This window comes from Scyliorhinus torazame, chromosome 9 (genome assembly GCF_047496885.1).
Source record: "Scyliorhinus torazame isolate Kashiwa2021f chromosome 9, sScyTor2.1, whole genome shotgun sequence".
NCBI classification, from domain to species: domain Eukaryota; kingdom Metazoa; phylum Chordata; class Chondrichthyes; order Carcharhiniformes; family Scyliorhinidae; genus Scyliorhinus; species Scyliorhinus torazame.
In genome coordinates, this window is record NC_092715.1 from 60,024,612 (window position 1) to 60,038,524 (window position 13,913).

At 45.8% G+C, this 13,913-nt stretch overlaps 1 protein-coding gene across 2 annotated transcripts in view; it reads right to left on the reverse strand.

Moving 5' to 3' along the window:
- The window catches only part of tent2 (terminal nucleotidyltransferase 2), a 159,502-nt gene that overhangs the window by 95,310 nt on the left and 50,279 nt on the right, over positions 1 to 13,913 (reverse strand). For both annotated transcript variants that reach the window (XM_072515989.1, XM_072515990.1), the window contains one exon: positions 13,144 to 13,220. In XM_072515989.1, coding sequence (XP_072372090.1) covers positions 13,144 to 13,220 — 77 coding nt within the window. The remainder of the gene's footprint in view (positions 1 to 13,143; positions 13,221 to 13,913) is intronic.

Here is a 13,913-nt window from a genome sequence, read left to right on the forward strand (position 1 = left end):
TAATGGGAGCGGAGGCCACGGCGGGTCCGTTGGAGGTGGAGGGAGCATACCGAGTGATGGCGCGAGGATCGAGAGCAGGAGAAATTCCTAGAGCCGTAGTGGTGAGATTCCTCCGTTTTAAGGATAGAGAAATGGTCCTTAGATGGGCAAAGAAAACTCGGAGCAGTAAATGGGAGAACGCGGTGATCCGCGTTTATCAAGACTGGAGTGCGGAGGTGGCGAGGAGGGCGAGCTTTAATCGGGCCAAGGCAGTGCTTCATAAAAAGAAGATAAAATTTGGAATGCTGCAACCGGCAAGACTGTGGGTCACATATCGAGGGAGGCACCACTACTTTGAGACGGCGGATGAAGCGTGGACTTTTATTGTGGAAGAAAAACTGGAATGAGCGGGTTATTAAAAAGAACGTTTGAACAAAGTGGTGGGGCGAATGTGGGGGGCGAAGAGGGGGGTTAAAAAGGGGGGAAAGAGGAGTTTTATGTACTAATCCTGCGATGTGGTAACTTTTCTCTCTTCCACAGGTGGTGATGGGGGGAGGAGGGGAGGTGGAGGAGATGGGGCATTGGCCATTGGGGGCGGGGCCAAGGGAGAAGCGCGGGCTTGGTTCCCGCGCTATGATAATCATGGCGGGAATAGAGAAGCAGGAAGGAGGGGGCGTCGCACGGTGCGAGCCGAGGTCACGGGGGAAGCCGAGGTCGGCCAGAGTTTGCTGACTTCTGGGAGCAACATGGGGGGAGTAATTACGCTAGCGGGGGATCTATGGGGGGGGGGGGGGGGGTGGGAGGGGGGAATTACTGGGTTGCTGCTGCTGGGGAGAGGGGGGAGCTGGTATGGGAGGGGATGGGCGGGGGGGGGGGGGCACCGCCTGGGGGAGATACAGCTGCGTGGGAACCGGGTGAGGAGCTGGAAAAAGGGGATGGCTAATCGACAAGGGGGGCGGGGGGGGGAGGAAGCCCCCCAACCCGGCTGATCACGTGGAACGCGAGAGGGCTGAACGGGCCGATAAAGAGGGCAAGGGTACTCGCACACCTTAAGAAACTTAAGGCAGATGTGGTTATGTTACAGGAAACGCACCTGAAACTGATAGACCAGGTTAGGCTACGCAAAGGATGGGTGGGGCAGGTGTTCCATTCGGGGCTAGATGCGAAAAACAGGGGGGTGGCTATATTAGTGGGGAAGCGGGTAATGTTCGAGGCAAAGACTATAGTGGCGGATAACGGGGGCAGATACGTGATGGTGAATGGCAAACTACAGGGGGAGACGGTGGTTTTGGTAAACGTATATGCCCCGAACTGGGATGATGCCAATTTTATGAGGCGGATGCTAGGACGCATTCCGGACCTAGAGATGGGAAAGCTGATAATGGGGGGAGATTTTAATACGGTGTTGGAACCAGGGCTGGACAGGTCGAAGTCCAGGACTGGAAGGAGGCCGGCAGCAGCCAAGGTACTTAAAGATTTTATGGAGCAGATGGGAGGTGTAGACCCGTGGAGATTTAGCAGACCTAGGAGTAAGGAGTTCTCGTTTTTCTCCTATGTCCATAAAGGCTACTCGCGAATAGACTTTTTTGTGCTGGGAAGGGCGTTGATCCCGAAGGTGAGGGGAACGGAGTATACGGCTATAGCCATTTCGGATCACGCTCCACACTGGGTAGACTTGGAGATAGGGGAGGAAACAGGAGGGCGCCCACCCTGGAGAATGGACATGGGTCTAATGGCAGATGAGGGGGTGTGTCTAAGGGTGAGGGGGTGCATTGAAAAGTACTTGGAACTCAATGATAATGGGGAGGTCCAGGTGGGAGTGGTCTGGGAGGCGTTGAAGGCGGTGGTTAGAGGGGAGCTGATATCAATAAGGGCACATAAAGGGCAGCAGGAGAGTAAGGAATGGGAGCGGTTGCTGCAAGAACTTTTGAGGGTGGACAGACAATATGCAGAAGCACCGGAGGAGGGACTGTACAGGGAAAGGCAAAGGCTACATGTAGAATTTGACTTGCTGACTACGGGCACTGCAGAGGCACAATGGAGGAAGGCACAGGGTGTACAGTACGAATATGGGGAGAAGGCGAGCAGGTTGCTGGCACACCAATTGAGGAAAAGGGGAGCAGCGAGGGAAATAGGGGGAGTGAGGGATGAGGAAGGAGAGATGGAGCGGGGAGCGGAGAGAGTGAATGGAGGGTTCAAGATATTTTATAAAAAATTATATGAAGCTCAACCCCCGGATGGGAGGGAGAGAATGATGGGCTTCTTGGATCGGCTGGAATTTCCCAAGGTGGAAGAGCAGGAAAGGGTGGGACTGGGAGCACAGATCGAGGTAGAAGAAGTGGTGAAAGGAATTAGGAGCATGCAGGCGGGAAAGGCCCCGGGACCGGATGGATTCCCAGTCGAATTCTATAGAAAATATGTGGACTTGCTCGCCCTGGTATTGACGAGGACCTTTAATGAGGCAAAGGAAAGGGGACAACTGCCCCCGACTATGTCTGAAGCAACGATATCGCTTCTCTTAAAGAAGGAAAAGGACCCGCTACAATGCGGGTCCTATAGACCTATTTCCCTCCTAAATGTAGATGCCAAGATCCTGGCCAAGGTAATGGCAATGAGAATAGAGGAATGTGCCCCGGGGGTGGTCCACGAGGACCAAACTGGGTTTGTGAAGGGGAGACAGCTGAACACAAATATACGGAGGCTGTTAGGGGTAATGATGATGGCCCCACCAGAGGGGGAAACGGAGATAGTAGTGGCGATGGATGCCGAGAAAGCATTTGATAGAGTGGAGTGGGATTATTTGTGGGAGGTGTTGAGGAGATTTGGTTTTGGAGAGGGGTATGTTAGATGGGTGTAGCTGTTGTATAGGGCCCCGATGGCGAGCGTGGTCACGAATGGACGGGGATCTGCATATTTTCGGCTCCATAGAGGGACAAGGCAGGGATGCCCTCTGTCCCCATTATTGTTTGCACTGGCGATTGAGCCCCTGGCGATAGCGTTGAGGGGTTCCAAGAAGTGGAGGGGAGTACTTAGAGGAGGAGAAGAACACCGGGTATCTTTGTATGCGGACGATTTGCTACTATACGTGGCAGACCCGGCGGAGGGGATGCCAGAAATAATGCGGATACTTGGGGAGTTTGGGGATTTTTCAGGGTATAAATTGAACATGGGGAAAAGTGAGTTGTTTGTGGTGCATCCAGGGGAGCAGAGTAGAGAAAGAGAGGACCTACCGTTGAGGAAGGTAACAAGGGACTTTCGTTACCTGGGGATCCAGATAGCCAAGAATTGGGGCACATTGCATAGGTTAAATTTAACGCGGTTGGTGGAACAAATGGAGGAGGATTTCAAGAGATGGGATATGGTATCCCTGTCACTGGCAGGGAGGGTGCAGGCGGTTAAGATGGTGGTCCTCCCGAGATTCCTCTTTGTGTTTCAGTGCCTCCCGGTGGTGATCACGAAGGCTTTTTTTTAAAAGGATTGAAAAGAGCATCATGGGTTTTGTGTGGGCCGGGAAGACCCCGAGAGTGAGGAAGGGATTCTTACAGCGTAGCAGGGATAGGGGGGGGCTGGCACTACCGAGCCTAAGTGAGTATTATTGGGCCGCTAATATTTCAATGGTGAGTAAGTGGATGGGAGAGGAGGAGGGAGCGGCGTGGAAGAGATTAGAGAGGGCGTCCTGTAGGGGGACTAGCCTACAGGCTATGGTGACAGCCCCATTGCCGTTCTCACCGAGGAACTACACCACAAGCCCGGTGGTGGTGGCTACACTGAAGATTTGGGGACAGTGGAGACGGCATAGGGGAAAGACTGGAGCCTTGGGGGGGGGGGTCCCCGATAAGAAACAACCATAGGTTTGCCCCGGGGGGAATGGATGGGGGATATGGAATGTGGCAAAGAGCAGGAATAACGCAACTGAAAGATCTGTTTGTGGATGGGAAGTTCGCGAGTCTGGGAGCGCTGACCGAGAAATATGGGTTGCCCCAAGGGAATGCATTCAGGTATATGCAACTGAGGGCTTTTGCGAGGCAACAGGTGAGGGAATTCCCGCAGCTCCCGACACAAGAGGTGCAGGACAGAGTGATCTCAAAGACATGGGTGGGGGATGGTAAGGTGTCAGATATATATAGGGAAATGAGGGACGAAGGGGAGACTATGGTAGATGAACTAAAAGGGAAATGGGAAGAAGAGCTGGGGGAGGAGATTGAGGAGGGGCTGTGGGCAGATGCCCTAAGCAGGGTAAACTCGTCGTCCTCGTGTGCCAGGTTAAGCCTGATTCAGTTTAAGGTATTACACAGGGCGCATATGACTGGAGCACAGCTCAGTAAATTTTTTGGGGTGTTGGATAGGTGTGCGAGGTGCTCGAGAAGCCCAGCGAATCATACACATATGTTTTGGTCATGCCCGGCACTACAGGGGTTTTGGATGGGGGTGACAAAGGTGCTTTCAAAAGTAGTGGGGGTCCGGGTCGAACCAAGCTGGGGGTTGGCTATATTTGGGGTTGCACAAGAGCCGGGAGTGCAGGAGGCGAGAGAGGCCGATGTTTTGGCCTTTGCGTCCCTAGTAGCCCGGCACAGGATATTGTTAATGTGGAAAGAAGCCAAGCCCCCGGGGGTGGAGACATGGATAAATGACATGGCAGGGTTTATAAAGCTAGAGCGGATTAAGTTCGTTCTAAGGGGGTCGGCTCAAGGGTTCACCAGGCGGTGGCAACCGTTCGTCGAATACCTCGCAGAAAGATAGATGGAATGGAAAAAAGAAGGCAGCAGCAGCAGCCCAGGATCGGCGGGGGGGAGGAACCAGAAGGACTCTCAGGGTTGTTAATATATACTGTATAATATGTATAGGTCGTTGCGACAGATAATTGTATATTGGACTGTTAAATTATATTTTTGGAGAGTGTTACTTGTGATAAGACAGTTGCCAATTAGGGTTAGTTTTCATTTTTGTTATTATTTATTCATTTTTTGTTTATAAAATAGGTCATTGTTATTTGTGTTGTTATAATATTGTGTAAAGGATGCGCAATGTACTGTGTTGGTTGACCAAAAATTTTCAATAAAATATTTATTAAAAAAAAAAAGAGTATGCAGGGAGAGAAGGATTAGGTAAGTACCAAGCAGTCAGTAAGAAACAGACTGGAGCGCAGGAGTCCCCCTGAGTGTATCTCACTCATTGATGATACAGCTGAAGATGGTTGGGACGAGGACCCTATCCTGAGAGACTACTGCAGCAATGTTCTAGGACTGAAATGATTGACCTCAAACAACCACAATCATCTTCCTTTGTGCTCGGTGTGATTCTAACTGGTGCAGAATTTTCCTCCGGATTTCTAATGACTCCAGTTTTGCTCAGGTTCTTTGATGCCACACTAGGACAAAATCTGCCTTAAATGTCAAGGGCAATTACTCTTACTACATCTCTTCAGTTCAGCTCTTTACTCCATGTTTGGATCAAGGCTATAATGGGGCCAGGAGCCAAGGTGGCTCAAAGGACATGGTTATTGCTAAGTGCCACTTGATTGTATTCCACATTGCCAGGTCGATTCCGGTGCTGCATCTGTACAGGAACACCTGGGCTAGGGATGCAGCTAGTTCTGGAGCACTGATCTCCAGTACTATTGCTGTAAAATTGTCGTGGCCCATAGCCCTTGCAGTATCCAACGTCTTCAGCCATTTCTTGATGTCACATGGAATGAATCAAATTGGCTCAGACTAACATCAGTGATGCTGGAACCTCAACAAAAGGCCGAGATGCATCATTCATTTGGCACTTCTGGCTGAAGATGGTTGCAAATGCTTTGGCCTCATCTTTTGCACTGATGTGCTGGGCTCCTCCATTATTGAGGGTGGAATAATTGTGGAGTCTCCTCCTCCAGTTAATTGCCCACCACCATTCACAAATACACAAGAAATAGGTGCAATAGTAAACCATATATATGGTTCATCAAGTCTGCTCTGCCATTCAATACGATCATGGCTGAGCTTAGGTTTCAGTTCCTTTTTCCTGCCTGCTCCATTTCTCCCAACTCCCTATTTGCCTGCCTCCTACTTCTCTCAACTCCGAGACACCAAAAATCTCTCTATCCCAGCCTTAAAGGTATTCAACAATAGAGCATCCACAACCCACAGGGGTAGAGAATTCCAAGGATTCACAACACTTAAGAGTCAAGTAATTACTCTTCATCTCAGTTCGGCGTGATTGGCCCCTTTTCCCAAGATTATGACCCAGTACTTTAGATGCCCCAACCAGCAGAAACAATTGCTAACTATATCAAGCCCCTTCAGAATTTTGTAGGTTTCTCAAGGGGCACCTTCTATAAACATGGTGAGAAGGCAGGCCGTCTTCTTGCGCATCAACTCAAGAAGCAGACAGCCTCCTGAGAAATTCCTCAGATTCAGAAAAAAGGTAATCCAGTCTCAGCCCCTCTCCAGATAAATGCGGCTTTCAATAGGTTTTACCGTGAGCGATACGAGTGAGAGCCTCCTCCAGATACTTCACAAGTGTTGAGGTTTCTAGATGGTTTACACATCCCAACCATTGAGGAAGACAGGAAACAGGAACTGGAAACCCCCTCAAACCCAGAAGAAATTCAGAAATGTATTGGTCGGCTGCAATCTGGCAATGCTCCCAGTCCTGACGACTTTCCCCCCGAATTTTATATGAGGTTCTCAGTGCAATTAATACCTTTAATTTTAGACATGCTCAATGATTCACTGCCTGGGGGATCATCATCCCCGTCCTTAGCCCAACCATATTCTTGGTGCTCCTGAAAGAGGGTAAGCACCCAGTGGAATGTGGGTCTTACCGACCCTTTCACTCCTTAACACGGATGTTAAGATTCTGGCAAAAGTCCTGGCAACCCAGATGGACTCATACCTTCCTGATATAATTTCAGAGGATCAGACAGGCTTTATCAAAGGTAGGCAGTTATCCGCCGATGTCTCTTGAACATTGTCCTATCCTCCTCATCTGCTCAGGAACTTGAAGTTATAGTATCCTTGGATGCAGAGAAGGCATTTGATAGGGTGGTGTGGAACTACCTTTTTGAGATCTTGGATAGATTTGGCTTTGGCCCAAATTCTCCTCCTGGGTTCGTTTGATGTACAATTCCCCAAAAGCCAACATCCGCACAAATATGACCGTCTCGGAATACTTTCCGTTAGGCAGGGGCACCAGTCAGGACTGTCCCCTTTCTCCATTGCTCTTCGCGTTGGCCACTGAACCTCTGGCAATAGCGTTGAGGTTGTCAGAGGAATGGAAAGGGATACACTGAGAAGGGGAGGAGCCCCAGATCTCACTCCATACAGATGACCTGCTAGGTAGGGGCACCAGTCAGGACTGTCCCCCTTTCTCCATTGCTCTTCGCATTGGCCACTGAACCTGAACTATGGATCCAGTCTCCTCAATAGAAAACATCATAAAGATACTCATGAGATTTGGCACATTCTCAGGCTACAAATGAAATGTCAGTAAAAGTGTTTCCCAGTGAACTCGCCAGCCAGAGAGGCTCAGCTTGATTTGCTGCCGGTTCGTCTCTTGCCCTCTAATTTTTGATATCTGGGGACGCTCGTGGCCCATAACTGGGCCTTACTCCACAAACTGAATTTTTCAAGCCTCATCAACAAGATCAAAACGGACTGAATAACTTCCCCCTGACTTGAGCAAGCAGGATCCAAACTGGAATGTGCTACCTATGTTTTGGTTCTTATTTCAAAGTATCCCATATTTTTTTTTACCCAAAGCAGTTTTATTATGGTCAACAAATTAATATCGGTGTTTGTCTGGGCAGGTAAGAATCCCAGAGTCCGCAGCATTCTGCTTCAGACAGAGGATCGAAAGGCCAACTTCCCCCCCCCAAATCTCCCGTTTTATTACTGGGCTGCCAATATGCAGAAAATCCTACAATGGCTGTCTGACCCGAAGTCAAACTGGAGTCGATTAGAGGCTTCCAAATTCTCTTTTGTTTCAGATTCCAGCATTCGCTGTGATTTGCTTTCACCTTAAATTAGAGGCATGGTCTTGTGTCACAGCCTCCTCCCTACATGCCATAATTACCGCATCGCTGCCCTTCTCCCGGTGGGTCTTTCCTCGAACCGTGTGGTGACTTTATCACTCAGGATTTGGAAGCAGTTTCGGCAGCACTTTAATCTCCTTTCACTGTCCTCACTTGCCTTGACATGTGACGGCCACCCATCAAGCTTGGATCCATCATTCAGGTCCTGGAGATTGGGAGGTCTGGTGCACTTTGGAGATTTATTCCTACATGGAAGCTTTGCCAGCCTTGAAAAGCTCTCAGACAGATACAATCTGTCACTCGTCCCAGCTTTTTCTGTTTTTTTCAAATTCGGGATTTCTCACGCAAGTCCTGTTTGTCCTTCCCCGCTGGTTCCTCCTTCTTCCCTGCTGGAAAAGGTAATGGCCTTGGCACAGCAGGGGAGAGGGTCCATTTCAAATCTGTATAGCCTCATCTATCTTCAGATCCTGCCCTTTGAATAGCTTATGAGAAATGGGTGGGGGTCCTAGGCTCCGGGCTTATTGAGGAGGCTTGGAGAGAAGCCCTCTACAGGGAGAGTTCCACTTCATCCTGTGCCAGACTGAGTTTGGTTCAGTTCAAAGTGCTACACAGAACACATTGGACAAAGGCAAGGACGAGTGGATTCTTTAAAGATGTGGAGAACAAGCGTGACCGCTGTTCACTTTCACCGGCTAACCACACGCATATGTGTTTTGGTCTGGTCCTAAGCTTGCTGGATTCTGGGCCTCCTTTTTTGACACAATATCTAAGATTTTGCAACAGCCTTAGAATCGTGCCCACTGGATGCAATATTTGGGGTTTTGGACTCCCCATCTTTCTACTTGGGAGAGGGCAGATGCTCTTGCCTTTGTCTCCTTAATAGCCAGGAGGCATATATTGCTCACCTGGAGATCCCCCTCTCCACCCAAGGCATCGGCCTGGGTGGAAGACTTGATATCGGTCTTGCATCTGGAGAAAGTCAAGTATACCATCAGAGGCTTCATGGGGAGGTTCTACCAGAGATGGCAGCCATTCATTTCTTTAAGGACCTGAACATGTTAGAGTGCTAGGCGGGTGGGATAGGTTAGTATTTGGTTGTTTATGAAAGTTATACTGTGTGTATATGTTTCCTATATGTATATCATTGTTTATATTTGATGTTCATTAAAACATTTTTTTTTGTAGTTTTCAATGAAGTTGTCTTTCATTCTTCGAAGCTCTAGAGAATGTAAGCCCAATGTACTTGGCCATCATCAGAGGGCAACCGTCTCATTCCAGGGACCAATGTAGTGAATCTTTGCTGTACCACCTCCAATACAAGTATATCCTTGCTTAAACATGAAGACCAAAACTGCACTCAATATTTCAAATTTGGTCGCACCAAAACCCTGCAGAATTGCAGCGATTTCTTTATTCTTGTACTCCAATCCCCTTGTAATAAAGGCCAACATGCCATTTGCTTTCCTAATTTCCTGTTAGCTGGACCTGGCGTTCCTTGTATGAGATCACCTGTGCCTCTTTGTTATTCTACTTTTCTATTCTTAGCACTAAAATGAATAACTTAACACTTCCCTACATTATACTCCATCTGCCATCTTGTTGCCCACTCACTTAATCTATCTATATCTCTTCACAGCCTCTCCATGTCCTTCTCCCATTGCTTGACTCTGCTTCCATTCCAAGAATGTGCAATTTATCATATTAAAATCTTTTATCATCTATCTACATGTTTAAAGTTGATGACTACTACACTCGTCAGAGCCCACTTCCTGGTTAAGGAATACAGGTTCCAAAATTATAGAAGATATCCTACTGCGGCACTCACGCCCAAAAGGCCAATCTAACACACTGCATTGTGGTTTAGTGTCTTTTTAAAAAATTAGCAATTCTAATTTTTTTTTCAAACTGATTGAACCAAATTCCTGGTCTTACTCTTGCAAATTAACTTAACGAGATTCCATACACTTTTAGTCATGTTATTTAACATCCTATTGGCTTTGATGACTGTTACCCTACATTGGATAGATAAACATGCTTAATTTCATGTACACTATAACATCTAGGTGAGTGGTTTCCAACCTCTGGTCTACAGGCCACGGATCTGAGAGAGTACTACAGGTGGTCCGTGGAAAGAAAGCACAACTACGTGTGTGTCACAATCAGTGTTATATTATTATTTTAATTGTAAATTGATTCACAAACATCCTTGTGTAACATAATACACAATGTATTTGTGAGTGTGCATCATAAACTATTAGAAATAGCTGCATTTTAAATACTCGTTGATATACAAGTTTAACTCCAGTCAGCTCTAGACTACGTAAAAAATGTTTAAAACGCTTGCATACATTGTGGTCCGCAAAAGCTTTTGCAGGGTGGTTAGCACTGTTGCTTCACAGAGCCAAGGTCCCAGGTTAGATTCCCGGCTTGGGTCACTGTCTGTGTGGAGTCTACATGTTCTCCCTGTGTCTGCGTGGGTTTCCTCTGGGTGCTCTGGTTTCCTCCTACAAGTCCCGAAAGACGTGCTGTTAGGTAATTTGGACATTCTGAATTCTCCCTGTGTAACCAAACAAGCGCAACCAAGCAAGCGCCAGAATGTGGCGACTAGGTTCTTTTCACAGTAACTTCATTGCAGTGTTAATGTAAGCCTATTTGTGACAATAAAGAGTATAATAAAGCATAAGGTTGGGAACCGCTGACCTAGGTATTAAGTTTCATCTTCATATACTTCATACATGATGTTGAAATGTGTGCCATCCATTTTTCCTTCCTTTCCCAGTTATAAAATTTTGCACTTGAAATTCCATCTGCTTGTCCAACTCATTCTGTAAATTTTGAACCGTTTCCTTAAATTCTACAGTCCTTTAAATTCTTTTTTGATCAATAGAGGTAAGTGTTGCACTCAGGTCATTTTCATAAATGAACAACAATGAACAATAGATGAGCGCATTCCATTCAGTACTTCCAACAACCCCACCATAACACTTGAAAAGAGTATTCATAGCTAGTTTCCAAACATACTCTGGATCTGCTTTGAATCACCACAGCTTTGGAGTTTGATTATTAGCCTGCAATGTGGAACTTTGTCAAATACCTCTTTTGAAACAAACACATACCAACATTCCAGAAATCATTCTCATATTAAAAAATACTTCACTTTAAAGACTTTGCACAGCCAAAAGTGGGATCGACCACCTTCCGATTGGTTAGTATGACCTTCTCCGAATGTAATGAAACAAGCCGACATTAATTATGAAACACAAGCTGACACGTTCAATTATCACAAAATTCTGGGCAATCTCTGTACATCTGACAGCATCTGCGGAGAGAGTACTGAGCTTGGTGCTCTCTCCACAAATGGTGCCAGACTTGCTGAGATGGCCCAGCATTTTCTGCTTTTGTTTCAGATTCCAGCATCCACAGTACTATGCTTTTATCTCAATATTCAATCATCAGGTGGAATGTATGCTTCTGAGTCTGTGACTTTGTAAGACAGTGAGAACTACTGCATCTTTGCTGTCTTCCAAAGAAGGTCAGCTGTAGGTTCAGCTTGCAGCACTCACACCCCTCAGTTTGAAGGTTGTTGATTCAAGTGCCACTCCAGGATCAAGGGTGACATTCCAGTGCAATAGTAACCGAGTGTCAGGGTGTTGTACGAGTGGTCTTTCAGAGGAGACATTAAACGAGACTCTGATTGCCAAGATTCTGCCTGGGGCTGTACAGTGGCACAGTGGTTAGCAGTGCTTCCTCACCGCGCCAGGGACCCGGGTTTGATTCCGGCCTTGGGTGACTGTCGGTGTGGAGTTTGCAAGTTCTCCTCCGGGTGATCTAGTTTCCTCCCACAGTCCAAAGATATGCAGATTAGCTCAATTGGCCATGCTAAAATTGCCCGTTAGTGTCTAAAGATGTGCAGGTTAGGTGGGTTATAGGGATAGGGCGGGGAGTGGCCTGGGTGGGGTGCTCTTTCAGAGGGTCGGTGGAGACTCCATGCGCCAAATGGTCTCCTTCAGCACTATAGGGGATTCTATGGATTCTCAGGTGGGCATAAAAATGCCACATTTCAAAGAGCAGGGAAAAGAAGGCAGTCCTCTACTTTACAACGTTTGAGCTATGATGAACAGCACTTACGACATTTAAAAATTAACAATCGATTTCAAATTTACAATTCAACACCAGCCCACCTTTTATATTTCATAAATGATTTATTAATTTGATAGCTTTTGAATGAGCCCAGGGAAGTCATGAAATCTGCCACAAAAACACTGGGCCCCAGTAACACTGGGCCAGAAGGTCACTAAGGAGAATGATTACGGAGACCTGCCGGCAGAACGCTGCCTGACCAAGTGAGAGCCCAGGAACTGGAAAACTATTTTTGAAAACTGGGAATTGAGGCTGAAATTTGCTGGTAAAAATGCTGTCTTGCCCCACTGATGGAACCAATTCCCCCATTTTTAACATTGTCCATATAGGGAAACCCGTTCCAATTCACTATGTTTTGACTTTCGACCCGGTTTCAAGGAAATGATTGTGTCATAAGTTAGAGGACTGTCTGTATTCCTGGTGTCCTGGCCAATATTCACAACTCAATCAACATCACAAACCAGACTATCTGGTCATTATCAAATTGTTGTTTGTGGGATATTCTGCAGTCAAAAAAGGTATCATCTACAAGTCTTTTTTTCTGCTGTGAGAATGCTGCATCCATAATTTGTGGGAAGAGGAGAAATCAAAATTACAATACATCACATCCAAAATATGTTCATATGGCATCTTGTCCAACATTCACATGTTTAAATTGGCCTTAGACAAAACTATCTGAAATTGTTAAATTTAATGAAACCTATAAATATGTCAAATTCATCCAGATTATAAAACATCATCAACCTGCACAACCTCTCAAACCACCAAAACTTCTGAGCAAAGCATTTTTCATGGTTTTATCTGAACACTCCAATTATAATCTCAGTGGCTCCAGTAACATTTTAAATTTAACGAAGAACAATAACTACTTGCCCATTTCGCTGGATATTCTACAACTATCATAGGGATAAGCATGATAGCATGTTAGAATACTTCACATAATTTAATGAAGGTTTGGTGTCTTATTAGCAAGAGGATGACATGATACATGTATAACATAGAGTACTTACTATATGCATAGCTTCTCAGCAGGAATGTATTTCTTATTCCCACAACATTGTTTACATTCAAGTCAAATTCCACACCACTGAAAATGCAAAAAAAAGAAGTGACAATTGGACTACATTTATTCACTTCTGAAATTCACTAGGTTCAAGAGATTCCTGAGGAGTTAAATATAGTTCAAGCAACTCCATAATTGTACTTTCAAAATGCTCAGGCAACATAAAAATATTCAAAAGTTAGGATTTCCCGCTTTACAGGAAATCTGTAGTTATTTTGGGACATCGACCAGACCAGTACATTTGGAAAATCATAACTTAAGATACTATAGGAGAAAGGTTGTGTTTAAAATACTCTGCTGATTTAAGTTTTAAATACAAAGGACTTCGGAAAACTTTAATAAGTATAAGGTAAGGAGGCATGTTTTGAAGTTATTAATTATGAAAAGCTTTGCCAAAGGGAGACTGCAATCAAGACAATTATTTTTATCTAAAGGAAAAGGGAATAAATATCGGCTGCAGAGAAAAAAAAAAGATGAATTTGTCATTACTCCAGCAACGAGTAATCACAAAATCAATGGGTCAAATGTTCTCCTGTTGTGCTATAAAACATGACTAGCAAATTAAAATAGTCAGTAGAAAGTAATTTTTCAAGCTGACACCAAGTTGTGAATGTACGTGTATCCTCTGTATTAAAGATACGCACACTTGAATTTCTATTCCAATTAAAGAGTTGCAGTCTTTGTTATCAACATTTTTCTGTTCCAATTGATATCAAC